This window comes from Pagrus major, chromosome 5 (genome assembly GCF_040436345.1).
Source record: "Pagrus major chromosome 5, Pma_NU_1.0".
Classification (NCBI taxonomy): Eukaryota; Metazoa; Chordata; class Actinopteri; order Spariformes; family Sparidae; genus Pagrus; species Pagrus major.
This window is the reverse complement of record NC_133219.1, coordinates 42,023,752-42,050,489: the sequence shown is the minus strand read 5'-3', so window position 1 is coordinate 42,050,489 and position 26,738 is coordinate 42,023,752. Positions and strand designations below refer to the sequence as shown.

Here is a 26,738-nt window from a genome sequence, read left to right as displayed (position 1 = left end):
GTTGGTGTGTATTTCCAGGTTGTGTTGTGATGCTGACGTGTCCGTAGATCCAGTTTATAGTCGTGACCTCTCGTAATTCTGAGTGTAATTTTTGAGGAAACGGATTCTTTGGTAGCAGTGGGAGGAAACAAGTACTGGACAATTTACATGATGAAGACGGAATGTGAGAAATTAAATAGTTCTGAATTCAGTAATCAATGTGATGTAGAGAACATGTCAGGATGTGAGAGGAGGAGATTAACTTCCCCTCAGGATATTTACTGTCCAACAACACATCAGTGTCTCTGTCCTGAAGACATCAACACAAACATCAGGGGCGTTGTTTTGGGAAGGAGTAATTACCAACTGTCGTAAAGTTTGTGTCCTCTGATCTGTTGTATTTCAGTCAGAAACATCGTGAAGACGACAGACACGCTTCTTCTCTCCGTGTTTAATAAGATCGGATTCATCACTGAGTCGATTCTTCAGAGAATTAGCAACTCTCGACCTCAACGAGGAGGATTCCCTGACAGCCATTCTACACAAAGTCCACTGTTGAAGGACAAAATGTCTGAACACTGACTTCATTTTCTCACATTAACCTGTTTAAACTGAGTGAAGGCGTCACGACTTTGTCTTTATCTGGACTGCTGCTACACGCGGAGACACCGCGGACTGTAAGCAGCTTCCTGACTGTTTACATCTGTGGAAACGTGTTTTACTTGGTTTCACACATGAAGAAAGAAATGAAGAAATGTTCCTGTCAGACCGTTTGTTTTTCCACCAGTTCTCGAGTCAGAAACAGGAAGTGAAAATCATTTAGACTGAAAATGATCCGCAGATAAAAACCGTCTTCTGATTCTCAGTGTTCAACACGAACAATCCCATGAGTTTATATAGAAATACAGTGTGTCAGTCATTCAGTATCTTTGTGGTCTAAAGTAAGAAACATGATCAGGAGCTCATCATCATTTAATTCATGATGTCTGATTAGTTTGTGATTTTATAAAAAAAATCTTTACAGCCGACAGATACTTGATTTGTGGGAACGATCGAGTAAAGAAATTCCCTCATCAATACGTCCGCTGATAAACCTTGTTTGTTTCACTGATCTCAGATGTTGTGAGAAATTAAATAGTTTTCCATTCATTGATCAATGAACTGTAAAGTCCATGTCAGGATGTGAGAGGAGGAGATTCCCCTTTAAGGTGTAAGTGTCAGAAAGTCATGAGGTGCAGGTGTTACAGGAAGGATCATATGATGACATTTACACCGTCCTGAAAGACACGATCAACACAAACACCAGGGGGCGTTGTTTTGGGAAGAAGTGATTCATGACTGTCGTGAAGTTTGTAACCTCTGTATTTAAGTCAGAAACATTTTACAGACTGCATCTTCTCTCCAAGCTGCAGGTATTAAAGATCTGATTATCACGCTGAGTAACATTCCTCTGAGAATTAGTAACTCAACCTCACAAAGGAGGATTTCCACTGCAACGTGCTGATCAAACACAAAGATTCATATAAATGTTTCTGACAAATAAACATTAAAAGAGAAAAACAAACCAGATGTGAAGATGTTTTTTTAATTTTATTTCTGAGGAAGATCATCTGAAGTCTTCAGCACCGAGATAACATGAGTTCTGCAGGATCACGATCAGATTCAGACACCATGAAATCATCTTTTATCAGATGGACACAATAAAAATCATCTGTACAGTTCAATAAACACAGAAAACTCCCACAACATTCATCTTCATTGTCTGCTCAGGTCCAGCTTCTCATGACACACGTCTGTTCCAGTCCTGAAAACTGAATCACATCAAATTAGTCCACATCTTCAGACCAGCCAATCAGCTTCCAGAGATCGTCTCCGTCACAACAGGAAGCTGCTGCAGAGCGTTCAGAGACAGTCAGTCGGTCAACATCTCGTCTGCAACTAAAGGACATTCATCAGAAACTAGTTTTAAAATGAATTTCTGGTTCAAAAGGTTCTCCAGCGTTCTCTGAATCTGTCTGCAGGTCGAGACGGCTTTTAGGAAACTGATGAACATTTTTCACTGGTTGGAAGTTTCTTCAACAGACAATCAACAGATAATAAAAAATAATGTGCACATCTATTAAAGCGTTTGTACTCAGTCTGTCTGCACTGTGGTTCCCTACAGTGTTTCATATTCAGACCAAGTGTCACCATCAGCACCAGGGAACAGACTCCAAAGCCCTTTTCACAGAGACGTCGCATTATCGCCGCAGCGGCGGTTCGCCGATTCTCCGCCGTTGGTTGTTCACACAGAACCGAGCAGCTCCGGCGTAAAAGACGAACCAGTGTGTAAAACACACAGCAAGCCGGCGCTGCGGATCCAAAAGAGGCGTGACGGTACGCGTCATGGTGATGACGTGTTTTTTTCTACGTGTTTCCCGGTGTCCTCCTGTTAATCTAAACATGTACCTGCTGACTGTTTATCATCATATGATGCAGTTATAATGTGTTGTGATGAGATCCTGACCCACCAAACACCCTGGAAAGTGACAAAGTCACGTTTTTCTCTAAATTACATAATTACATAATCGCCATCAGTAAACTGGACGCTGTCTGACTCTGTCACTCGCGGGGAGGGAGGCTGTTTTCTGGGGGAAAGTTCACTGAAGTCTCGGTGGAGGGCTGACTGTCACCATGACAACAGTAACTGACCGTCGCAGTGATTTTTTTCACCGCGACACACAGTTGGTGAGTTAAAGTTTTTTGCCGGGGACAGACACTTCTCCGCTTATAACTGCAGTATTTTTTTTCTCATATAAGTTGGCAAAGACACGACCGGTTACTACGTTACTGTTGTTTGGTCCTGTAACGTTGCTTTGTGGGACATTTCTTTATATTTTGTTGAGTGATGGACCTGTTTAGTTATCAGACAGTGAACACCATCAGACCAACACGCCCTCGCTCCGCGCCGCCGGCTTATCCGTTCACACTAGTTCGGTTTGCCAATACTACGCCTCTGACTCTACCTCTGACTCTACCTCTGACACTACCTCTGATACTACGCCTCTGACTCTACCGCTGACTCTACCTCTGATACTACCTCTGATACTACGCCTCTGACTCTACCTCTGACTCTACCTCTGACACTACCTCTGATACCTCCGGAGGCGCATCAGAGGCGGAGGGAAATTTCACCCCTTGCCGCATCTGAGACTTTCACGCAGAGGCGGATGCGGAGAATTGGTGCAGGATCCCCGCATGCAAACGGCAGTGTGAATGGGGCTCATGTTTCTACTCAAAGACAGAAAGAAGTTCATGTAGAAAATTTGCTGAATTTACAAGAAGGAACAAATAATGAAGAATTAGTCAGAGACAGAGTTTCACAAAGTTTATAAAGTGTCTCCAACTCAACAACTCACTAAACTGAGACATTTGTTAAGGGAGTCTGGGGATGTTGTGGTTACTAGCTCAATGGTTGGATCAGTTGAAACACACAGTGGACCATAAAGCTCAGATAATTCATTAAACGTGTTAAGCTACGAGGATCGTCTGAGGACGATGTTTGTTTGTAGTCCATTAACGTCGACTCACTCAGTCACTTTGGTATAAACAGAAACTGTTTGTTTGAAGAAGTTTTAATTTGGCTGTTGAATTAAACATCTAATGGTTGAACTGTGCTCATGAATATCTCTACAGACCCACACAGAAAATGATGTTATTCATAACTGTATGTGACGCTGAATGTCTAATTAACAGCTGGATCTGAGCTGATTGGCTGGTCTGGAGGAAGGAGGGACTTGAAGGTTGAGAAGTACTTTGATGTGGCCGTGAAAAACCACGAGACTGAAGACATCTGTAAATATCCTGCGATCAGTGAAGCAGCCTGAACCACAGGACCGTCTTCAGGTTCTGAATTTATCTGTAAAAATCAAACATGGCGTCTCTGCAGGGTTTAGGCAGAAATTTACTCGTTGACTGAACCGAATCAGGTTTTACATCCAGTGGTGAGTTCATGGCCTCATCTGGAAATCAGAACAAACCAACGACAACTCAGTCCAGCTGGTTTCTCCCAAACAAGCAGCAACCAGCACAGTTGCAGTGTGTTGAGCTGCAGTTCCTCTCATGTCCACTAGACGCTGCTGTAGCTACTGAATTGACGTGAATAGGAAAACCTACAGCTTCTCCATACTAATACAAAATCAGTTCAGCTCCTGTGTCAGTCTGAGGGCAGATTCTGAATTTCACTGCTTACCTCACAGTCTGAGCCAGATCACATGGTATAATTCACCTGTGGTGGACTGGAGCTTTGAGTCCGCACTAAGACAGGTATGTTTAAGGGTGAGTCTGCTCTGACTGACAGGTGATGCAGTCGTTCGCACTCAGCTGTGCTGGTCGCGTCCTGCTTCTCCCGTCTGAGCTCGACTTTACCACCACTGCTCCACCCTCCACCAAGAGAACGACTTTCTGTATTTTCAGTAAATGTCAGGATGATATCTGGTGGTGAGCCGACTTAGACGACTCGTTCAGGTGTTTACAGTCTATGGACCTTCATCCACGTCTTCATCATTGGTTCAGCTTTGGTGCATCCTGTCCGCATCCTCTCCATCAGCCTCCACTCCTTCAGTCCTGCTCTTCACCGTTATCTTCCACTCATCACCGACCTCCTCTCCTATCACTATCCTTGTCTCTCGTCTCTCCTTGCTCACCTCCTTTCTGTCCTCCTCTGTCTCCTTTCCTTCCTCCTCGCTGTCCTCCTCCAGCTTCTGAACTTCGTCTTTCCTGTCCTCCTCTGTCTCATTGCTGTCTTCAACACCTTCGATTGTGTCTTTTCCTTCCTTGTCTGTGTCCTCCAGCCTCCCTCCCTCCTTTGTTTCCTTCCCTTCCTCCTCCATCTCCTTCCTGTCCTCCCTCATCTCTTTCCCTGTTTCTTCCCTCTCCTTGTTCAACCCCTTTTCTTCCTCTTCTTTGTCCTCATGTTTCTCTTCTTCTCCTTGTTCCTGGTCCTCCTCGGTGTCCTCCTCCAGCTCCAGCAGCTCAGGAGGACTGTCCTCCAAAGCTTCCGTTCCCAGCAGGGTCTCTGTCAGGTTCCTGAGGAGGTCCGACTGGATCTCCTCTGGTTTCTGACATATCTTCTCTCCCTCCTTCTCGTCCCCCTCCTCGGGCAGAAGGTCTGTCAGGTGGAACGACTTCTTCCACAGCTGTGGGAGTTTGTTCAGGTGTGTCAGGGCTTCGACCACCCAATCAACAAGCAGCTGGGCGACATTTGCTTGGAGCCGTTGAGGTAACGACTCCTCCAGCTCCTCCGGGTTTCCGGAGGTGAACTTCGCCCAGCGTGACAGCAGGAAGCGCTGCAGAACTGGCTTCACACAAACCTCCAGGGGCTGAAGATGGAGGGAGCAACCTCCAGGTATCACGGCCGGGAGAGTACCCAACCCGCTGATGGAAGTCAGGAACGGATCCCCTAAGTGTTCCCGGTGTCGGTCCAGGACCAGCATTGACTTACTGGGCTGAGCCAGACTGGACACGTGCTGGAGCCAAACCTTGTTGGTCCAGAGATCCAAGGCTTCTTCTACTAACAGACTCTCTGGGCCAGCCTCCAGCAGGACAAACTCCGGTAGGACTTTCTCAGCCAGCTGCCTGTTGGCTAGCACCAGAGATGGCAGCATGGCACCATCAGCTAGCACAGTCAGGTACACAGTGACCAGAGGTAAAGACCCTGTGAGCTCCAGGGCCTCAGAGCGGCGAGACTTGTCCTGAACTAACCTCAGATCCACAAAGAGACACAGCTCATCCATGGCAGCCACAGTTTTTTCTGATAGCTTTTTGGCCTGGACAACCTTGTGGGTAAACTCCCTGAAGGACTTGATCTTGGCCTCCAGGGAAGGTGGTAGTGTGCGAGATAGTGTGGCCTCCCTGCCGATGCTCCTTACACCCAGCCGATACTGCAGCATGAAGCTCACCGCCCAGTCATACGAGATGCGGAAGGAGTCGCTGAACGCACCTTTCTTCTTCAGCATGGAGGCTTTGTGGAAGAGGTTGCTCTCCGTGATCGGAAGCTGCTGCTCGCGCATGGACATCACCCAGGCCACCATACGGTCGCCGCCGTCAGAGTGGACCTTCTGTTTCTGCTCAGTTTGCTTCAAACGCTTCCTGGCCTCCTTCAGCCACGACCGGATGAGCTGCGTGTCAGTGGAAAAGACCCTTGAGGCTTGCTGGAGTCCGTCACACAGAGCGAACAGGGTGATCCTCAACTGACGGGCACTGAGGAAGTCATCACGATCTTTAGACACAGGCAACATGGTTTCTGATTGGGCGTGGCCATTCGTTGTTGATGGCAGGTGAGACGTTGGACGTTTTTCTTCTTTGAGAAATTCATCCTTAATATCTTCAGTTTCTTCATCGATGTCATCCAGATCCTCGAGTCTCTCATCATCAGAGAAGTCCAAGTCCTCCACGGGGGCCATCGCCCCGTCCACGGTGTCCTTCACCTCATTCACCTCAATAGCGCCGCTGCAGCACAGACACAAACATATGTTAATCAAACACAGCAGCAACATCTGACAAAACAGAGGAGGCTTCAACCTCAACTTATAAACTCAACTAGTCTTCCACTAACATGAGACACAAAAATGTAAAACTAGAAGACAAAATTAATCCAAAATTAAACATTAAAACAATTAGAGATAAAAAAAAAACGTACATATATCTGAAATAATTACCTTATTCTGTCCTTGAGAAATCCGACCTTTGCTGACCCTGTTAAAAACATCAAACATGAATCTTTAACTGTGCAGATTTTTAGAGATTTTTTTTACATGTTCCTTTATATGACAGTAGCGGCAGACAGGAAACAGAGGGGAGAGACGTGGGTGACATGCAACAAAGATCACAAACTGGGATCAAACCGGTAACATAGTGTTGAACATACAACGTTACCATTCAGCTACCAAGTTTAACAATAATAAACCAACTTCTCAGTTACACAACCGACCACAACCTTTGAGTAACGTGTGAAACACTGACCTTTGTTCAGAGGCGACAGGCTGTGATATTCCCAGAAGCAGTTTGGATGTTTGCACAGGTTGACTTTACAGATGATGCAGCCGTACACGCTCTCATGGCGGATGCTCTTTAAGTTGCAGTTCTTGCACCTCTTGGAGATGCTGCTGATCTTCGCCATCCTGTGTCTTTGTTTCACTGGCTCGTTTGCCACCCCCGTCCTTGTAGCACGGGAGCTGGCAATCTCCATCGTCTCAAAGTATTTCTGAGCACACTTGGCGAGCTGGTTGCCCAAACGCTTACGAAAGTTGACCTGAGTAAAGAGGCCATCTTGAACCCAGGCAGGCGGGTTCTCTTTGCGGCTCTCCCGCAGCACAATGAAGGCATTGACGATGCTCAGGTTGACCAGGAACCAGAAGAGGCTGCGCCAGTGTCGGTCCAGGGGGATTCCTCCCAGAGGGTTGCAGGCCAGCAGCTGCTTGCAAATGTCGACCCCTCGCATGTTCTCCTGTAGGAGGCGGAAGGCCTGAGGGCGGTCGATGGGGTCCAGCTCTCCCACTTTGGTCTGAGACCGCCTCCAAACAGTGTCCCGTTCACCTGGAGCTGCATTAGTTGACAGGCAGCCCATCTCCTTCATGTCCCTCCACCTGGTGGCCAGCAGAGGGCCATACTGCCTCTGCAGGAAGTCCCCGGGTTTCTCCAGCTGGCCCTCCTCCCACAGCTCTCTGGGCAGGATGGGGTTGGGTGGAGGGAAGGAGCTGGAGGCATAGATACCCTGATCCAGAAGCTTCTGCATGAGTGGGACAGATGTAAGCGAGCTGGCCAGGTAAAGATGGTGGCGTTTGTCCTCCAGACCCTTCACCAGCTCCGGCACCACGGTGAAGCCCAGCTCCTCGCCCATCTTCGCCCCGACCTGGATGAAGAGGCGGTGGCAGTAGCCGGATTTGGAGTCACAGAGCAGCCACACCTGAGGCTGTGTCTTTGGGCTGCCCTTGGCGTGGTCGCTCTCCTCCTCCAGGCAGGGAAGCAGCGCCCTGTCGATGGACAGGGAGCAGTTCGGCAGGTAGGTGTTCCACATCGCTCTGCCCATCATGGCTAGCATCGGCCTGAAGATGTGCAGTGAGTCACTGGACCTGCTGGTGCCACGGTACTCGTCTGTGGTGAAGCTGCCCATGCGGATGTTAGCAGCAATCTGCTTGAAGCGTTTGAAGCTCATAGCCCTGTAGAAGGTGTAGCTGTTGTCGTAGTGACTCCAGGACCAGTAGTGAGATGGGTCGGGAAGGTTCTGGATCCCCATCAGGATGACCAGGCCCATGAAACCTTTGATCTCATGGCTGGTGACGGGGACCCAGTCGGGGAAGCTGGAGCCCAGGTACTGGCAGGTCTTGACATGAGCGTTGGTCTCCTCGGTGATCAGCTCCACGAGTTTTGCAGGAAAGAGCATGTTGAAAAAGTCGATGGCGTCGCTGTTTTTGGACAGGCAGTGACGAGGACCGCTGCCCTGCGTGAAGGTGACGATGGAGGTGCCGTCATTCTCTGTCGGATGTTTCCAACAATCAGCTGACGTCCAGGAAGGATCAGGCAAGTCCTTGTTCTGGGCTGGTTCCTTCTCTTCTTCATTGTGACAGAACTGGATGTCAGGTTCGGTGTAGGCTGAAAAGAAGTGACAATGAAATAGTTATTTACTTTAATTTCTAGAAACATTAGTATCAGAACAAAATCAAACAGTGATCTTCAGTTCAACAAAACAAAACAGTTAAAAACAGGTCAGGCTATAAAGTTGTTCAACATTTCTAGTTTACAGGCTGATTCTTCCGTATATTGTGGACAGATTGTGTAGGGAGACTTCATGACATGTAAACACATAATTCCTGATAAACACACTTTACTTCCTGCTGTCAGGAAGCTAGTGCAGACTGTGAACCGTCAGTTGAGTCAGTTTTGTTTTCTTTGGCTGCGGGTGGAGCCAGAACCAGTGGAGCAACAGATCTGTGGAAACCTCCGGACCTCCTTGAGAAAAGTTTGATTTATGAGGAGGAGACGACAGCTGTTACTTTATTTACACAATGAACACAAAGAAAAGCTGGAACTGACAGACAAGCTGTGACCCAACACAAAGTTCAGTTCACTGATTCATATCTGCAGATTTTATCTGTGCTGGTTTTATCAGAGCAGCAGTGAAACTGTAACAGCAGGTCCCATCTAACATTAGCTACTGGTTCACATATTTACTGGTGATAAAGCTCCAGAGCTGAACAGGTTTGTGTCGGTTTCATATCTGTGGATTAAGTCAAACATCACTTTACAGGAGCATAATGCAATGACAACAAATAGACATAAGAGTAACAGGTTGACTTTGACCTCATGAGCTAAACGCTAACAGCTTGGCTCACAGTTGACTCCAGGTTGTTAAAGCTCCAGAACAGAGAGACTGAACACCAGACAGAGGAGTGGACCTGAACGTTCAGTCTGATGATCAGGACTGAAATAAAATGGATCAGGATCGGATCAGGAAACAGGAAATGTTCTGAATGAGATATGATAAAGGTTAAATATGGAAGCGTATCTGGGTTCATGAAGGATCCGACCACAACATGAATTTTGGTGTTTTAATTACTTCATATGGTCCTTATAAAAAGTTAAACAGGTCCACAGGTCTGTTATATCTTCATAACAACGTCTTTATAGAAACATTTGTGTGTGTGTGTGTTGAGCTCTTACTCCTGGTGCGACAGGTGGCGCTGTGGTGCTCGGGGTTCATCAGCAGGTGATCGGCCATCTGATCAGCAGACTGAGGCTTGAAGTCACAGTGAGAGCAGCGCAGCAGGAAGACACTGAGGAGACACGAGGACGGAGTCGTTAACAGGATCAATTAAATACGTTAAGACAGCTGTGATGTTTCTGTGAGCTCCAACTATCAGTCTATTGATCGATCAGTCCAACGATAAATCAATTGTAAACTGAGTACATTCTGATTGGGTGAAATATTGTTGATGATCTGCTGCTGCACACGTTTTAATGTTCATAAAAACATGTGAGTCACTTCACATCAAGTATTCATCTTCATCAGTTGTGATGATGAAGAGCGACACCTGCAGGTCAGACACACTTACTGCAGCACACAAACATCTCTGCTGTCCTCTGGTCAGATCTACTGTACACTCTGTGATGGAGTCTGTTGTTCAGCTGTTTAATAATAAACTCTTCACATGTTTGTGTGTAATAAGCTTTATTTGTAATGTAACTAGTAACTAAAGCCGTCAGATAAATGTACTCAGTTACTTTGCAGCACTATTACAGTAACTTCATCAGTCAGCTGAGTCTCACCAGGGAGGAGGAAGTCTGTGCAGAGGAACCGCTGTGTCCGAGGAGCGCGGCACGTGGTGGCTGTAAACACAAACACACAAACAATGATCAACAGAGCAGCACCGCAGCACTGACGCAGTTCTGATGCAGTACTTTTACTGTGACGCAGTACTCTTACTGTGACGCAGTACTGAGCAGTACTCTTACTGTGACTCAGTACTGATGCAGTACTCTTACTGTGACGCAATGCTCTTACTGTGACGCAGTACTGACGCAGTACTCTTATGTGACGAAGTACTCTTACTGTGACTCAGTACTGACTCAGTACTCTTACTGTGACTCAGTACTGATGCAGTACTCTTACTGTGACGCAGTACTCTTACTTTGACGCAGTACTCTTGCTGTGACTCAGTACTGACGCAGTACTCTTGCTGTGACTCAGTACTGACGCAGTACTCTTGCTGTGACTCAGTACTGATGCAGTACTCTTGCTGTGACTCAGTACTGACGCAGTACTCTTGCTGTGACTCAGTACTGACGCAGTACTCTTACTGTGATGCAGTACTCTTACTGGATCATGTGGGCAGCGTAGGCTCTGGAGCAGCAGCTGCTGTAGGGACACAGCAGACAGTGGACGTGAGTCGGGTAGTGAGCCGCAAAGTCTGAGGCGTCCGTCCCACACTCAAGACACACCAACCGGTCTCCGTCAGACGAGGACATCCTGCAGGACAGGAGGACAGGAGACAAGGACAGGAGGTGAGAACAGGAGACAAGGACGTGAGACAAGGAGACAGGTGATGAGGACAGGAGATGAGGAGACAGGAGACAGGAGAGGACAGACATGATGAGAACTGAAGCGTCTCCACCTTCAGAAAAAACTTCATGTCTTCAGTCTGACCTGCTGACGTGGACTCTGCGGCTGACGGGCTTCTTTGTTGGGGACCGCAGGGACTTCATGGGGCTCCTCTGGCTCTGAGTCCTGGGCTCGGTCTTGATGATGATTGGCTGGATGTGGGAGGAGGGGCTCTGGAGCAGCCGACTTCCTGATGATGTCATCAGCGGCCTGAACTTGCCGTAGGTCCTGATGGTCACCTGGAGACACGGATCAATAAGAAGTGACGAGGCAGAGATATGACGCAGACTCACAGTGTGAGGGACAGGAAGTGGTCTGACCTTTGACCCCGGGGGCAGGCCCTCCAGACGGACAGGGCGCCGGAAGCTGCGGTGGTTCTCCAGTTTGTGCTGCATCTTGTCTTTGAGGAAGACGAACTGAAGACGACACCTGTTACAGTGGAAGGCCTGACTGATCTGAGAGGACAGGAGAAGATTAACAGTCTTAACACGTACGTGTTAGCTCGTTAGCTCACCTGATCCATGGCATCCATCAGACAGGTGTGTGTGTTACCTGGTGTCGCAGCAGGTGCTGCTGGTAGCTGGCTGGGTTTCTGGTAACCTTCAAGCAGAAGACACACAGCAGGAAGCGAGAGTCTCTGTGGAAGCTGGCGAAGTGCTGCAGGACGTCCGAGTAGAAGGACGAGCGATATGAACACACCTGCAAGTCACACCTGAGTTAACGAGGCCTGAGGACACACACTCAGCCGGGTCAGGGGTCAGGGGTCAGGGGTCACACTCACCTGGCAGATGTAGGGCATCTCTCCTGGTTTGTGGTTGGACTTCATGTGGTTGAGGAACGCCGGCTCGTTCTCAAACGCCCACTCACAGATACGACACATACCTGAGAGTCAGAGACAGGTGAGTCCAGGTGAGTCCAGGAGGACACATCAGTTCTATGTGCTCCAGGTGTGTGTGAGGTGAGACTCTTACAGGAGGACAGGACGGGGCCGTGCACCTGCTCCTGGTGACTCTGCAGCTGAGCCGGAGACGAGAACTGTCGGTAACAGAACTTACAGAACTTCCTGTCGTCACCTGTTCCTCCTCCTCCAATCAGCTCCGAGTGCTGGAGCATATGCTGCATCAACCTGCGTGCGCACACACACACACACACGCACACACACACACAGGTAAACATACTCACCACTGCACATGTATCCACACAAATCAGGTGTTCACGTGTGTTCAGGTGTGTTCAGGTGTTTTCGTGTGTTCAGGTATTCTCAGGTGTGTTCAGGTGTGTTCAGGTGCTCGTGATCCCACCTCAGGTTGTTCTCGGCCAGGTGAGAGCAGATCTGACAGGTGAAGGTGGATGTTTTGATGCCCAGTGGCTGTGGCTTCCTCAGGCTCAGGTCGCCGTCATACGTGCCGTAGTAAAACTCCTCCACGCTCATCACCACCCTCGTGGGGTCGGAGGTCGGCGCCGAGGTCACACTGGGCATCATGACGACAGAGGGGGAGTGGCCAGGAGCTGCCAGACCAGGTGACACAAAGAAACACACAGTGCAGTAACCATGGCAACACAATTTAGTCACACCTTCATGTTCTAAACTCAAGACTTCCTGCTGCTCCTTCACAATAAAAGTCCAGCAGCTCATAATGAACTAAAAGCTTCTGATTTTAGAGCAGCGCTGCAGAAAGAGGCGGGTCACACGCTGGCATCACGTGACCGACATGCTCCATTCGCTCGGACAACCATTTTGATTAAATAAGTATTGATAGGAAGGATTGGTACCAGTATTGATAACTGATCGACCCGAGCTGCTGCTGAACGAAGGGATTCTGGTGACTCCGTTAGCCGAGCCGGAGGGGAGGGCGGGGGAACCTGCCAGCTTCAGGGAGTTAGCCCCGCCCACCTGGGTCATCTGTAGGTTAACTGGGAAAAACAAACAAACAAGAAAATAAAAAAATAAAAACAGATCAATCAATCAGTGAATCAATCAATCAGTGAATAAATCAATCAGTGAATAAATCAATCAGTGAATTAATCAATCAGTGAATTAACAATCTGTGATGAGCTGGCGACTCGTCCAGGGGAGTACCCTGGCCTTCGCCCATAGAGTAACTGGGATTGGCTCCAGTAACCTCCGCAACCCCCTGAAAGGGGGATAAGAGGGGGGTAACATCCCCTCGACCCTCACGGAAAAAGTGGCAGATAATGAGATGAGATGAATCAATCAATCAATCAGTCAGTCAATCAGCTCCCTTCTGATCAGATGTACCTGTGCAGGGGGACTGACCAGGTCCTGGCGTGCTGGTGCGGATGGTCAGTGTGGCAGGAAGCTGCATGGCGGTGAAGGCGGAACCAGGCTGGGTGGGGCCTCTTGAGGGGGCGGGGCCTGGTCTGGCTTGGCCCTGGGGGAGGACGGGGGACACGCCCACACTGGGCCGTACTAACTGACCCAACGACGGGGCTGTGGGGACAGGAAGCAGTGAGCTGGGATCAATAATCTGATTGGATCTCTTACTTATTATTGATTGATGAGTCGTCTTACACTGGATCAGAGTGAGCGGCTGCACTGTCTGACCGGGCTGCAGGTTCAGCAGCAGAGGAGCGCCGTGGTTCATCATCGGGAAACCCTGAAGTAAACACATGACATCACAGTGACATCACAGTGACAACACAGACACTGAGCAGAGGCACGAGCAGAGTGAAGCAAACATCTTAAAGGAACAGTTCACCCCTCACATTAGCAGAGGGTGTGTTTGTTTTCTGTACCTGTGTGGTGAGGAGGATGGGCGGGGCGTTGCCTGTCCCGGTGGCTGCTGGGAGGAGAAACGTTCCACTCGCTGTCTGTGTCAGGATGAGGGGCTGGGCCTGAGCCATCATGGGCGGGGCTGTGGCGGGGAGACGAGAGACAGAGGAGGAGGTGGTGATGACGCAGGGAGGAGGACGAATCACAGAGGAGATGATCTGTACAGGAGAGGAAGCTGAGAGACAAGAGACACTGAAATCAGAACTTTTGATGAGTCCAAAGAAACGTTAAGAGACGTTTCAAACAGAGACTGTGACCCTCAGGCCTCTGGGATTAATGTCTGACGATAGATTTATTTTAGTTCTGTTACCTGGTCGGGCAGGTGTGATGGATTGGGGAATCTGTGGGGGCGGAGTCTCAGAGGCTGGAAGAGGTGACATAGAATCCTCAACTAGAGACAGACAGAGACAGACAGAGACAGACAGAGAGACAGACAGAGAGACGGACAGAGACAGAAAGAAGTTCATGTGGAGCATTTGCTGAATTTACAAGAAGCTCCAGTGATTTAAAATCTGCCACAGTCAGAGTTTCACAGAGGTTATAAAGTTTGTTTGAACTCAACAACTCTTAAAATCATTACATTTGTAAAGGGAGTCTGGTGTGTTGTGTTACTGGTTCAGTGGTTGGATCAGTTTAACAGACGCTGTGTTCACTGCTGACATCATCAGGTTCAGAGAGCAAACATGTCATTTACATCACAGTGAATGTGTCCGTTCACACCTGTACTGAGAGCTGTACAGGTGTGATCAGATCACTCAGGACAGATTCATGTTTCAACAGATTCATGTATCTGTTATGCTGGTGCCTGCTTACAAACCACTACTGAAGCGCAGCAGGCCAGTGAAAAAACAAATACGGACCTGGCCTGAGGGGGCAGACTCAGCACTTCAGGACTGTTTCATGCACACCGACTGGGAGGTTTTTAAGACAGCAGCCTCACAGGGAGATCAGATAGACATGGAAGAGTATGCTGAGGCTGTAACCAGCTACATTGCAAAGTGCACATAGGATGTCTCTGTAATTAAGACCTTCACTGCACATGGCAACTGAAAACCCTGTATGACTACGGAGGTGCGCTTGCTGCTGACAGCCCGAGATGCAGCCTTCAGGACGGGGATATGACTGCTCTCTGCTCAGCCAGGTCTGCGCTCTCAAAGGGAATCAAGGCTGTGAAAGGCACCTATGCAGAGAAAATCCAGGGACACCTCTGCAACACAGGAAACACCAGGCGATGTGGCAGGGAGTCCAAGCGCTGAGGGATTACAAGTCCAGGCAGGGGGTCAACGACGACGATGCTTCTCTTCCAGACAGGCTCAACAACTTCTTTGCACGCTTTGAAGCACCGAACCCGACAGAGGGTGGGCTGGTCCTTCTCTACCATCTATCGGGCCAGCCCTCACCATCAACGCAGCAGACACACGCAGGACCCTAACCAGGGTCAACCCAAGGAAAGCGGGAGGCCCGGATAACATCCTGGGACGTGTGCTCAGAACCTGCGCTGGTGAGCTGGCAGATGTCCTGACTGACATCTTCAACATCTCCCTCAGTCGGGCCATCATCCCTAGATGCTTTAAAACATCCACTATAATACCAGTAGCAAAGAAATCAGTTGTATCCTGTCTGATCGACTACCGCCCTGTCGCACTGACACCAATTGTGATGAAGTGTTTTGAGCGGCTTGTCAAACCACACATCACAGCCAGCCTCCCTGCATCACATGACCCACAGCAGTTTGCTTATCGTCCCAACCGCTCAACAGAGGATGCAATATCCACCACTTTGTACTCAGTCATCACCCATCTGGACCAGAAAGACACCTATGCCAGAATCCTGTACATTGACTTCAGCTCAGCATTTAATACCATCATCCCCCAGAGACTAATGGGGAAACTCCTCCTACTCGGCCTGAACACCGCCACATGTCTCTGGATCCGGGACTTTCTGACGGAGAGACCTCAGTCTGTCCGTGTCGGAAATAACACCTCCAACTCATCACGCTGAGCACTGGATCTCCTCAAGGCTGTGTACTCAGTCCATTGTTGTTTACACTGCTAACTCACGACTGTGCATCCAGACACGAGGGGAACCAGATCATCAAGTTCGTGGATGACACCACAGTGGTGGGACTAATTCATAGAAATGAGGAATCAATGTACAGAGAAGAAGTTAAACACCTAGAGGGTTGGTGCAGAGAAAATAATCTGATGCTCAATGCGGACAAAACGAAGGAGATGATTATCGACTTCCGGAAGTCTCAGCCCGAGCACGCTCCTCTCAGCATCAGTGGCCGCACAGTGGAGAGAGTGGAGAACATCAAGTTCCTCGGAGTGCAGATCTCACAGGACCTAAGCTGGAATAAAAACACCTCAGGGATCACGAAATGGGCCCAGCAGAGACTGTACTTCCTGAGGAAGCTGAAACAAGCCTCTCTCCCCATCAGCATCCTCAGGACCTTCTATAGTGGTGTGGTGGAGAGCGCTCTGACATATTATACTCGACATGGTACTCCAGCTGCAGTATGTAAGACAAAAAAACGCCCTGCAGAGAAAAGTTAGAGGAGCTGAAAGGGTCATCGGAGTTTCCCTCCCCTCTGCAGGAGCAGGGACCTGAACATCGTCAGGGACCTTCCACCCTCTCCACACATTCTGTGAACTGCTCCCATCAGGAAAACGGTTCTGGAGTCTAAAAAGTCAAACAAACAGACTAATCAACAGCTTCCTAACACAAGCTGTTAGATTGTTGAACAGCTGATCAGGAGCATGAGCACTGCTGCACTTCATGAGCCTCAGTCATAGTTTTAGTTTTAAGTTATTATAGTTACTTATTGTGTTTGTGTTATTGATCCTGGAGAAACACAATCTCATTTTTGCTGCACTGCTTTTGTTGGTACAGCTAAATGACAATAAAGCTTTGATTGATTGATTGATTGATTGATGTTGATACCAGGTGTGAACAGGGCCTCTGTGTGTGTGTGTGTGTGTGTGTGTGTGTGTGTGTGTGTGTGTGTGTGGTTCTCACCTGGTTCACAGTAGTTGTCGATGAAGTCCATCTCGTCCTCCTCCACGCTGTCGTCCACCTGTTGCCATGGCTCCAGCTCCTCCTCCTCACACTCCATAAACAACTCTGTATCCATGTTGCTATGGAAACCAGAAAAAAAATGTCAGCATCAACATGATATGTGTTTGACCTCTGACCTTCACCCATCTTCATCTTCATCATCATCATCATGACCGTTTATGGTTGAACAGAGCTGCTCAGCTGTCAATCCAAAATGTTTACATTTACATTATTCTGATAGAGTTTATGATTGTAAAGCTTTATATAGTTATCAATATACATATGTAAACACGTGTCAACAGGAAGTGAAGACAGATTCATCAGACAGAGAGACAGACAGAGAGGGATATATATATATATACACATATATATAATATATATATGTCATATTTCATAGGGCAGCTATTGAAGCTGACCTCATCAAACAAAAACAGAAGCCTGTTAAAAGGCAAAACGCTGACAAATGGTTTGATCCAGAATGCAGGACCATCAGAAAAGACCTGAGAAATATAACAAATGAAAAACATCGCCAACCAAACAACCCAGCCCTACGCATTAGATACAATTACATTTTAAAGAAATATAAATGTACAATTAGGAACAAAAAACAAAATGATGCCCACATGAAACTTGAAGATATTGAGAATGCCATTAATCAAAATCAATTCTGGGATATGTGGAACAAGCTCAACACAAAGCAACAGACACTACTCATCCAAAATGGAGACATCTGGAGAGCACACTTTGAAAATCTGTACAAAGACACGCCAATAAATCAAATCAATTCAGATCAGTGTATTATACAAGAAAAACTCCAAACATTAGAAGAAACAATTAAAGACAACCAAAACCCGCTTGATTTCCCAATTACTTGGGAAGAATTGACCACACAGACAAAATGTCTCCAGCCGAGGAAAGCTTGTGGTCCAGACAGCATTAAAAACCAAATGCTCAGATGCAGCAGCCCAGAGCTGCAGGGTGCAGTGTTAAAGCTGTTCAATACTGTGTTACAGTCGGGATGTTTCCTGACATCTGGTGCAAAGGGCTCATTTCCCCCATTCATAAGAGTGGGGACACATCAGACCCTGATAACTACCGTGGCCTCTGTGTCAGCAGCTCCAGGTGAATTATTCTGGAGTATTCTGAATAAAAGGAAACTGGATTTCCTTGACGAACACTCCATCTTGAGTAAAAGTCAAACTGGCTTCCTCCCAAAACACCGCACCACCGCCATGTATATACCCTTCACACTTTAATTAACAAACATGTTCACCAAACAAAAAGTGGTAAAATATTCACTTGTTTCATTGATTTCAAGAAAGCTTTGGACTCTGTTTGGCATGAAGGGCTCTACTACAGGCTCCTGCACTGTGGTACAGGGGGCAACATGAACCATCTGGTTACATCAGTGTGTTTGGAAAATATGTGTGCTGTTAAAATTTAAGACAAACAGACTGAACTCTTCACCCAGAGAAGAGGAGTACGCCAGGGCTGCAATATAAGTCCGACTTTATTTAACGTGTATATAAATGAACTTGCTGGTGAGCTGGATCCATGTGCTGCTCCTGGCCTCTCCCTCCTAGATAGAGAGGTGAAGTCTCTGTTTTATGCTGATGACCTTGTTCTACTGTCTCCTACTGAACAAGGACTACAGCAGCAGCTGGACATAGTAGGAAAGTACTGTCAGAACTGGGCCCTGGCAGTAAACATGAAGAAAACTAATGTCATGATCTTTCAAAAACGCCCCAGAGTCAGGAGAACAAACACCAATTTACCATAAATAATCGTATCATTGAACGCAGCATGAGTTATAGCTACCTTGGTAAAACCATTACAGCATCAGGAGTTTCAACATGGCAGTGAACGCACTAAAAGAAACAGCTGGAAGAGCCCTACATGCAATTAAGAGAACATTTTATCATTTCCAAATTCCAGTCCAAATCTGGCTTCACATATTTGATAGTGTCATCCAGCCCACTGCGCTGTACGGTAGTGAAGTCTGGGTCCACTCAGTCATCAGAGCTGAACCCGCTGGGACAAACATCCAGCAGAGTCTTTACATGCAGAGTTCAGCAGACACATTTTACACACACAGAAACACACCAACAAATGCATGTAGAGCAGAATGAGGCAGATACCCGCTGATAATTAACATCCAACAGACAACGCTCAACTTTTAACCAGCTGAAATCCAGCCAGAGACGCCCTCCACTCCAAAGCCCTCCACACTCAAGAGCTGAGCCCAGAAAAGAGCCCCTATGTCAGCTGGTACTGAGGCTGACTGCCCCCTCTCAGACAGTCTGACCAGCCTCACAACAACACTGCTCTCCAAACACCAATCAGAGTAAAGCACATTATAACACAATGTAAAGAAACCTGCCTGGAACATTGGGAAGAAGAAACTAAAAGCCAAAGTGGATCAGAACGTTATCTCGCCCTAAAAAGAGACGATGAAGAGCAGAACATCTCTCTGCTGTCAGAGATAGGAAGCAGAGACAGATGCTCACCAAGTACAGGCTCAGTGACCACAAACTGACCATCCAAACAGGAAGACACAAACAATCACGGCAACCAAAAGACAACACAACATGTGGTCACTGCTGGACAGGTGAGGCTGAGACAGAGATGCACTTTCTCCTACAATGTAAAGCATCAACGAAAGCAGGAACATTTATTTTAACAAGTTCAACTCTGTAATCTCAGAGTTCAAAGAGCTGAACCACCTCTCAACATTAAAATACTCCTGGGAGAAGGAGACAGGGCAACCTGCTGCCCAATATGTGTCACCATGCACACCTGAGACACACACACACACACGCACACACACACACACACACTGTATATACTGTATATATAATTGATGTAAATCAATCTTGGTGTTGTGTTTGTGTTGTTATTTGTTGTGTTCTGTCCGAGTGTTTGGACGAGTTGTGTTTTGATGCTTTGGCAACATTGTTGTTAAACTTTCATGCCAATAAAGCTCCTTTGAATTGAATTTGAGAGACAGACTGTAAACAGCTGTTTATTAGAGCTCCAACTCATTAAAATAAACACTGTAATGACTCATTATTATTATTATTATTATTGTTGTTGTTATTGTAATGTTTACATCCTGTCTGTTATCGGTTTGTGTTTTAAATAAAGTTGTGCAGCAGTGCACAGTAAACACTGCCGTGCACCGCCCCGCTGCGGCCGCAGGGGGCGCTGCTGCACCTCCTCCACCCCGCACTGTTCGTTTCTTTCCCCGCAGGAGGAAACTTTCAGTCCGGGCGGGTAGAGGATCACTACAGAGTCCAGTTAAACCAGTTAACTCTGCATTCAGGTGACTGTGGAACCAGAACCGGACTGTAGACCCAGTTCAGCCCGCAGCCGCGCGCACAACCAGCCGCGGTGTGTTTGGGTAACTGAGTCTGCACCGCCCCTCCGGCAGCAGTAACACACCGAGCGCTCCCTGAATGTAGCTGCCGGGCCAGCGGGACCGGCCTGCGTGCTAACCCGGGCCAAGCCGGACCGAGCCGTGCTGGTCTTACCTGCTTCTGGAGCTGCGGAGCGGGACAGCGGAGCACGGACGGGTTCGTACGGTTCTTCTCCAGGCGCGCGGGGGGCGGGTCTTCCTCCTGCTGTCGGTGTCAGAGCAGCAGATTGGCCCACAGTGGTTGTACGTCACTTCCCTCTGAGACAACGCTGTCTCTGATTGGCTGGTGTAAATGTTTCTGGAGGAACTTGAGTCCGTCCAGCTGCGGGGATCTGCGGGGACCTGCGGGGACCTGCGGGTCTTCAGGCTGGAGAGCTCCGGTGAACCGGCCCGACCGAGACTACACCCGCATCCAGACTAACAAACACACACGCGCCAACATGGAGGCAGAGAGGCGCCAAAACTGCAGCACACTGTCAGGGCAGGCGCCATTTTGTTTTTGTTGGTTTAAGAGGGGCGGGGCTAGACAGTGACGTCAGGAGCAGAGGCACAAAAATGCCATACTGATTACTGATTACTTTACTGATTACTGATTACTTTACCGATTACTTTACTGATTACCCTCCTGACTACTGATTACTTTACCGATTACTTTACCGATTACTTTACTGATTACTGATTACTTTACTGATTACTTTACTGATTACTTTACTGATTACTGATTACTTTACCGATTACTTTACTGATTACTTTACTGATTACTGATTACTTTACCGATTACTTTACTGATTACCCTCCTGACTACTGATTACTTTACTGATTACTGATTACTTTACTGATTACTGATTACTTTACTGATTACTTTACTGATTACCGATTACTTTACTGATTACTGATTACTCTGCTGATTACATGTTCATCATTAATGTAATAGTCAGCTCTTTTCATACTTAAGTACATTAAATACTCATACTTTAAGACTTCTCCTCGAGTAATATTCATATGGGTGACTTTTACTTTGGCCAAAGTAATATTTTAACAGCATATCTTTACTTTTACTCGAGTATGACTGTTGAGTACTTGTTACATTGCTGCCTTCAGCCTCTCTGTCATGTCTGCTGCAGCTGGCTGCATTCCTTCTATCAGATGATCTATAATCAATAACTGGTGATCAGACATTAATCCTGCAGTCAGAACCATGTTGTGTGTGTGTGTGTGTGTGTGTGTGTGTGTGTGTGTGTGTGTGTGCGTGCTGGGCTGGGCTGTGCTGGGCTGTGACGTGTTGTTGGGCTGCACTGATCCCTCCTGTCTGTGTTCTCTAACTGATCCAGGAGCAGCTCTGTGCTCATAATCTGCTCTAATCTCACTTAATCTGTCCCCTCCCCCCGCTGTCTGTCCTGGCTCCGCTCGGCTCGGCCCACTTTGTCTTCAGTCTGCTCTGACCTGCAGGGATGAGAGACGTAGCTCCAGGAGGATTCCTGGTGCTGCCGTGGCCCGGCGGCGGCGTCAGCTCGGAGCCAGAGACGGAGCAGGGGCCGGAGGAGGAGGGCCGGGGGGGTCTGCTGCTGAGAGCCGGAGCTCTGCTGGGAGTCGCTCTGATCTGTAAGACTTTACCTCTGATTCATAATCAATAACTTATCATGATCAATAACTTATCATCTGCACAGAACACAGTGTTTATAGCTCCATCAGCAGGTGGAGCACTGGTGTGGTCTGATTGGCTGATCAGCTCCAGTCCTGCTTTTATATTTAACTTCATCATTAACTGTGTGTGTGTTCATGTGTGTGTGTGTTCATGTGTGTGTGTGTTCATGTGTGTGTGTGTGTGTGTGTGTTAATGACTGTGTACACACTGTGTTCATGTGTGTGTGAGATGTAATGTAATCCATTACAAAAGGTCGTGTTCATCACACTGGTTCTCCAGGATTACAAGTACTCAACAGTCATACTGAAGTAAAAGTAAAGATAGTGTTAAATATTACACTGTAAATAAAGTATGTTAAATGTACTGAAGTTTCAAAGTATCAGTGAAGGAACTGATCCATATATTACATGTATAAACTGAGTCAGCTGATCATCATCAATCTGTTTTTATCTATTAAAAAATGATTCAGCATGTAATCTGTAAAGTAACTAGTAACCACAGTAATCAGATAAATGTAGTGGAAGTATAAAGTAATCGGAGATGGAAATACTCAACAAGTACAAGTACCTCAAAATTGTACTAAAGAACATTACAAGAGTAAATGTACTTGTAATGTGCAGGATTACAGGAAGTGTGTTCAGTTGAAACCAAACAGAAGATCAATGAACACACACACACACACACACACACACACACACACACACACACACACACACACACTTTTGTCCAAAGTGACTTACAGTAATTCATTCATACACTGATGACAGCGTGATGTCAGCGTGACGACAGCGTGATGACAGCGTAATGTCAGCGTGATGACAGCGTGATGTCAGCGTGATGACAGCGTGACGTCAGCGTGACGTCGGCGTGATGTCGGCGTGATGACGGCGTGATGTCGGCGTGATGTCAGCGTGATGACGGCGTGATGTCAGCGTGATGTCAGCGTGATGTCAGCGTGATGACAGTGTGATGACGGCGTGATGTCAGCGTGATGTCAGCGTGATGACGGCGTGATGACAGTGTGATGACGGCGTGATGTCAGCGTGATGACAGCGTGATGACAGCGTGATGTCAGCGTGATGACAGCGTGATGACAGCGTGATGTCAGCGTGATGTCGGCGTGATGACGGCGTGATGTCGGCGTGATGTCAGCGTGATGTCAGCGTGATGTCAGCGTGATGTCGGCGTGATGACGGCGTGATGTCAGCGTGATGTCAGCGTGATGACAGTGTGATGACAGCGTGATGCCATTCAAGGTGCCAACCAACACATCAGGAGCAGTTTGGAACACTTCGACATGCAGACCAGGGGAATCGAACCAGCGACCTTCCGATAACAAGACGCTGGCCCTGAGCCACAGCCTGAACACACACACACACACACACAGTGCAGTGTGTTACAGCTGATTAACATTCCTGTGTTCTGCTGACTCGTCTCTTTTCTCTCAGCCTTGTTTAGTAACTGTTTGATTTACTGTCATATTTACACACACACACACACACACAATATTCAGATATCTGCAGCATGAGATGTAACTAAGTACATTTACTCTAGTACTGTTTTTCATCTGTAAACATCTCTGATGACAGTGATTGTGTGTGTGTGTGTGTGTGTGTGTGTGTGTGTGTGTGTGTGTGTGTGTGTGTGTGTGTGTGTGTGTAGGTCTGGCAGTGTTGAGGAAGTGGATTTCAGGTGGAGTGTGTCGCTGTTCTGTTCGTCTGGACGGGAAGACGGTTCTGATCACCGGAGCCAACACCGGCATCGGCAAAGAGACGAGCAGAGACCTGGCACGCAGAGGTCAGTGTGTGTGTGTGTGTGTGTGTGTGTGTGTGTGTGTGTGTGTGTGTGTGTGTGTGTGTGGGTCAGTTCTTTATTGTTAGTTGATGTTTGTGTTTTCTGAGCCAGTACAGAACATCTCCACCAACTTAACCCAAAAATCTACTGATTCTAGATCACACACACGCACGCACACATGCACGCACACACGCACACACACACTTTGACATCGTGGTGACATCACCAGGGGTCAGAGGTCATAGTAATGCTCAGAAAGGCTCAAACCATCTGAGCCGATTACAAGGATTAATACTTCCTGTGTGTGTTAAATCAAACGCACCCTGTCACCACCCGGGCCACTGAAACAAGGTGCGTTTGTTTTGCTGTTCTAGGAGCCCCAGCCATGTTTGATTTGTAGTTCTAGTGGCCCAGGTGGAGACAGGGTGTGTTTGATTTGTAGTTCTTGGGGCCCGGGTGGAGACAGGGTGTGTTTGATTTGTAGCTTTAGGCACTCGGGTAGTGATGGGTGTGTTTGCTTCATTGCAGGGGCCCGGGTGGTGATGGCGTGCAGGGACCTGACCCGGGCGGAGCAGGCGGCGGAGGAGATCCGGCAGTCGACAGGAAACGGTAACGTGGTGATCAGACACCTGGACCTCGCCTCCGTTTACTCCGTCAAACAGTTCGCCAAAGACTTCCTGGACAGTGAAGACAGACTGGACATCCTCATCAACAACGCAGGTGAGCTCACCTGTCTGTCTCTGTACCTGTCAGTCTGCTCACCCGTCTGTCACTGCACCTATCTCTCTCCCTCCACCTGTCTGTCTGATCACCTGTCTCTCTCCCTTCACCTGTCTGTCTGCAGGAGTGATGATGTGTCCAAGATGGCTGACAGAGGACGGCTTTGAGACTCAGCTGGCTGTCAATCATCTGGGTCACTTCCTGTTGACCAATCTGCTGCTGCCGAAGCTGAAGAGCTCCGTCCCCAGCCGAGTGGTCACCGTGTCGTCCATCGCCCACCGTGGGGGTACGACCTCTGACCCCTGTCCTCTGACCTCTGTCCTCTGACCATGATCCCTGTCCTCTGACCCTGACCCTTGTCCTCTGACCCCTGTCCTCTGACCCTGTCCTCCTCTGACCTCTACCCCCTGTCCTCTGACCCTTGTCCTCTGACCCCTGTCTTCTGACCCTGTCCTCCTCTGACCTCTACCCCCTGTCCTCTGACCCTTGTCCTCTGACCCTGACCCTTGTCCTCTGACCCTTGTCCTCTGACCCTGTCCTCCTCTGACCCTGACCCTTGTCCTCTGACCCCTGTCCTCTGACCCTGTCCTCCTCTGACCTCTACCCCCTGTCCTCTGACCCCTGGCCTCTGTTGATGATGATGTTCTGATTGGTGTTGTTGCGTCTGTGACTCTTCAGGACGGATCGACCTGGACGACCTGTTCTTCAGCAGGAGGTCGTATAGTTCTCTGGAGAGCTACAGACAGAGCAAACTGGCCAACGTCCTGTTCTCCAGAGAACTTGCCCGACGACTCAGAGGTCAGAGCTGGGCTGTGATTGGCTGGTCAGATGACTGTAGTAAACACACACCTGTTGTTCCCACCTGCCGGTCCTGACCTCAGTGTCTCTTTCAGGCTCCGGTGTGTCGGCGTTCTGTCTCCACCCGGGTGTGATCCGGACTGAGTTGGGTCGCCATGTTCAGGGCTGGTTCCCCCTGCTGGGGGCGCTGCTGAGCCTCCCCTCTCTGCTGCTGATGAAGACTCCAACTCAGGGCAGTCAGACGACGCTGTACTGCGCCCTGACGCCCGGCCTGGAGGATCGATCGGGGCAATACTTCAGGTATGGGGAGGAGGGCGGGCTGTGGATGTTCTGGATCTCATGCCACTTCCTGTTAAACTCTTTATACTGTCAGTTGAAGTTTGCTGGTTGTCTCACAGACGTCATGAAGGTGGTTCATGAGTCTTCATGAGGTGACATCAACACGCCGCTCACTGGGCTCATGACTCACTTCACTTCAGCTGCTGTCATTTAAATCATGACGTGTTTGTTTTCAGTGACTGTGCTGAGAAGGAGGCGGCTCCAGAGGGGCGGGACGACGAGGTGGCGAGGAAGCTGTGGGAGGAGAGCACCCGATTGGTCGGACTAAAGGATACTGACCTCTGACCTCAGCCCTGATGTCTGTGTGAGGCAGAAACAGGAAGTGAAGTCCAGTCCACAGGCTGTAGCGCCCCCATCAGGTCAGACGGATGAGCATCATTGACAAACTCAGGGTGATTGACAGCTGACAGGAGCCAATCAGAGTTCAGAGTGGATGAAAAAAACATTAAGATAATAATGAATGATCATTTAGTTTTTCAGCTGGAGGTCAGTTTGTTTCATGAGAACAGGAAGTGAAGTTTGTAAAACAGGACGTGACAAAAAATAAACCATGGTGCTCGTTTGAACAACACTGTTTCTGATTGGACGCTGTTTCACTGTTGACCTTTGACCTGCAGTGATGTCACACCTGCTTTTTATTGGTTAACCGTTTCCTCCAGAGAAATATCAACATGTTCCTTTAATGTTCCATTTATGTTTTATCTTCAGTTCCCTTTACATTTCTGGGATGTTCCCTTTGTGTTTCCTTAATGTTTCTATAACGAGGTCCTTTCTGTCTTCTCCGTTCTGTCTCCTCCTCCTCAGTGGTTGATATTTGAGGATGTTTGTCTTCAGCTGTATGTTTTCTGTATGTTTGCTGTATGTTTGCTATATGTTTGCTGTATGATGGTTTATTAATGAAAGACAGAAGATGAATGACAGTTTGTTGTTTTGTTCTCAGGTAATCAGATTACAGTTAATTAAAGGTTAGTTTTGCTTTAATGAAACAAAGTGTGATGTTTTAGTTTGTACTGTGATGGAGATGATATTATTTTATTTTCTGAATAAAAGGTTTGATTTA

At 47.9% G+C, this 26,738-nt stretch overlaps 2 protein-coding genes across 5 annotated transcripts; one reads left to right on the top strand and one right to left on the bottom strand.

Annotated features, from left to right (window-relative positions):
- Nucleotides 1–1,550: 1,550 nt before the first annotated feature.
- pogzb (pogo transposable element derived with ZNF domain b) lies at nucleotides 1,551–20,570 on the bottom strand. 3 transcript variants are annotated; one of them, XR_012178802.1, is made up of 20 exons: nucleotides 20,498–20,570; nucleotides 16,929–17,047; nucleotides 14,221–14,301; nucleotides 13,874–14,085; nucleotides 13,650–13,734; nucleotides 13,377–13,568; nucleotides 12,890–13,030; nucleotides 12,418–12,625; nucleotides 12,088–12,242; nucleotides 11,898–11,998; nucleotides 11,669–11,815; nucleotides 11,437–11,571; nucleotides 11,162–11,355; nucleotides 10,835–10,984; nucleotides 10,285–10,344; nucleotides 9,679–9,791; nucleotides 6,982–8,610; nucleotides 6,678–6,714; nucleotides 3,085–6,468; nucleotides 1,551–3,022 (listed from the first exon to the last, which is right to left on the bottom strand). XR_012178802.1 is itself a non-coding variant. In XM_073466782.1 (19 exons), the coding sequence occupies exons 2-19, from the start codon at nucleotides 17,041–17,043 to the stop codon at nucleotides 4,530–4,532; spliced, it is 5,694 nt and encodes a 1,897-aa protein (XP_073322883.1). In that variant the 5' UTR covers nucleotides 17,044–17,047; nucleotides 20,498–20,570; the 3' UTR covers nucleotides 1,551–4,529. The 3 variants fall into 3 exon arrangements, 1 of the variants encoding a protein (XP_073322883.1); XR_012178801.1 differs by having other exon boundaries at nucleotides 3,097–6,468; XM_073466782.1 differs by having other exon boundaries at nucleotides 1,551–6,468.
- Nucleotides 20,571–20,800: 230 nt separating this feature from the next.
- On the top strand, nucleotides 20,801–26,738 carry LOC140996423 (retinol dehydrogenase 13). 2 transcript variants are annotated; one of them, XM_073466830.1, is made up of 8 exons: nucleotides 20,801–20,857; nucleotides 21,714–21,984; nucleotides 23,690–23,824; nucleotides 24,350–24,541; nucleotides 24,666–24,827; nucleotides 25,220–25,339; nucleotides 25,435–25,639; nucleotides 25,855–26,738. In XM_073466830.1, the coding sequence occupies exons 2-8, from the start codon at nucleotides 21,834–21,836 to the stop codon at nucleotides 25,961–25,963; spliced, it is 1,074 nt and encodes a 357-aa protein (XP_073322931.1). In that variant the 5' UTR covers nucleotides 20,801–20,857; nucleotides 21,714–21,833; the 3' UTR covers nucleotides 25,964–26,738. The 2 variants fall into 2 exon arrangements, with proteins under 2 accessions (XP_073322931.1, XP_073322930.1); XM_073466829.1 differs by having other exon boundaries at nucleotides 20,801–21,984.

Coding starts and splice junctions, on each gene's coding strand:
- pogzb (XM_073466782.1), bottom strand. CDS start 17,043: ATGGATACAGAGTTGTTTATGGAGTGTGAGGAGGAGGAGCTGGAGCCA. Junction 13,735..13,873: donor CCATCCTCCTCACCACACAG/GTACAGAAAACA, acceptor TGTTTACTTCAG/GGTTTCCCGATGATGAACCA. Junction 11,356..11,436: donor GCCTGCCCCCGGGGTCAAAG/GTCAGACCACTT, acceptor CCGTGTCTCCAG/GTGACCATCAGGACCTACGG.
- LOC140996423 (XM_073466830.1), top strand. CDS start 21,834: ATGAGAGACGTAGCTCCAGGAGGATTCCTGGTGCTGCCGTGGCCCGGC. Junction 23,825..24,349: donor CAGAGACCTGGCACGCAGAG/GTCAGTGTGTGT, acceptor GCTTCATTGCAG/GGGCCCGGGTGGTGATGGCG. Junction 24,828..25,219: donor GTCCATCGCCCACCGTGGGG/GTACGACCTCTG, acceptor GTGACTCTTCAG/GACGGATCGACCTGGACGAC.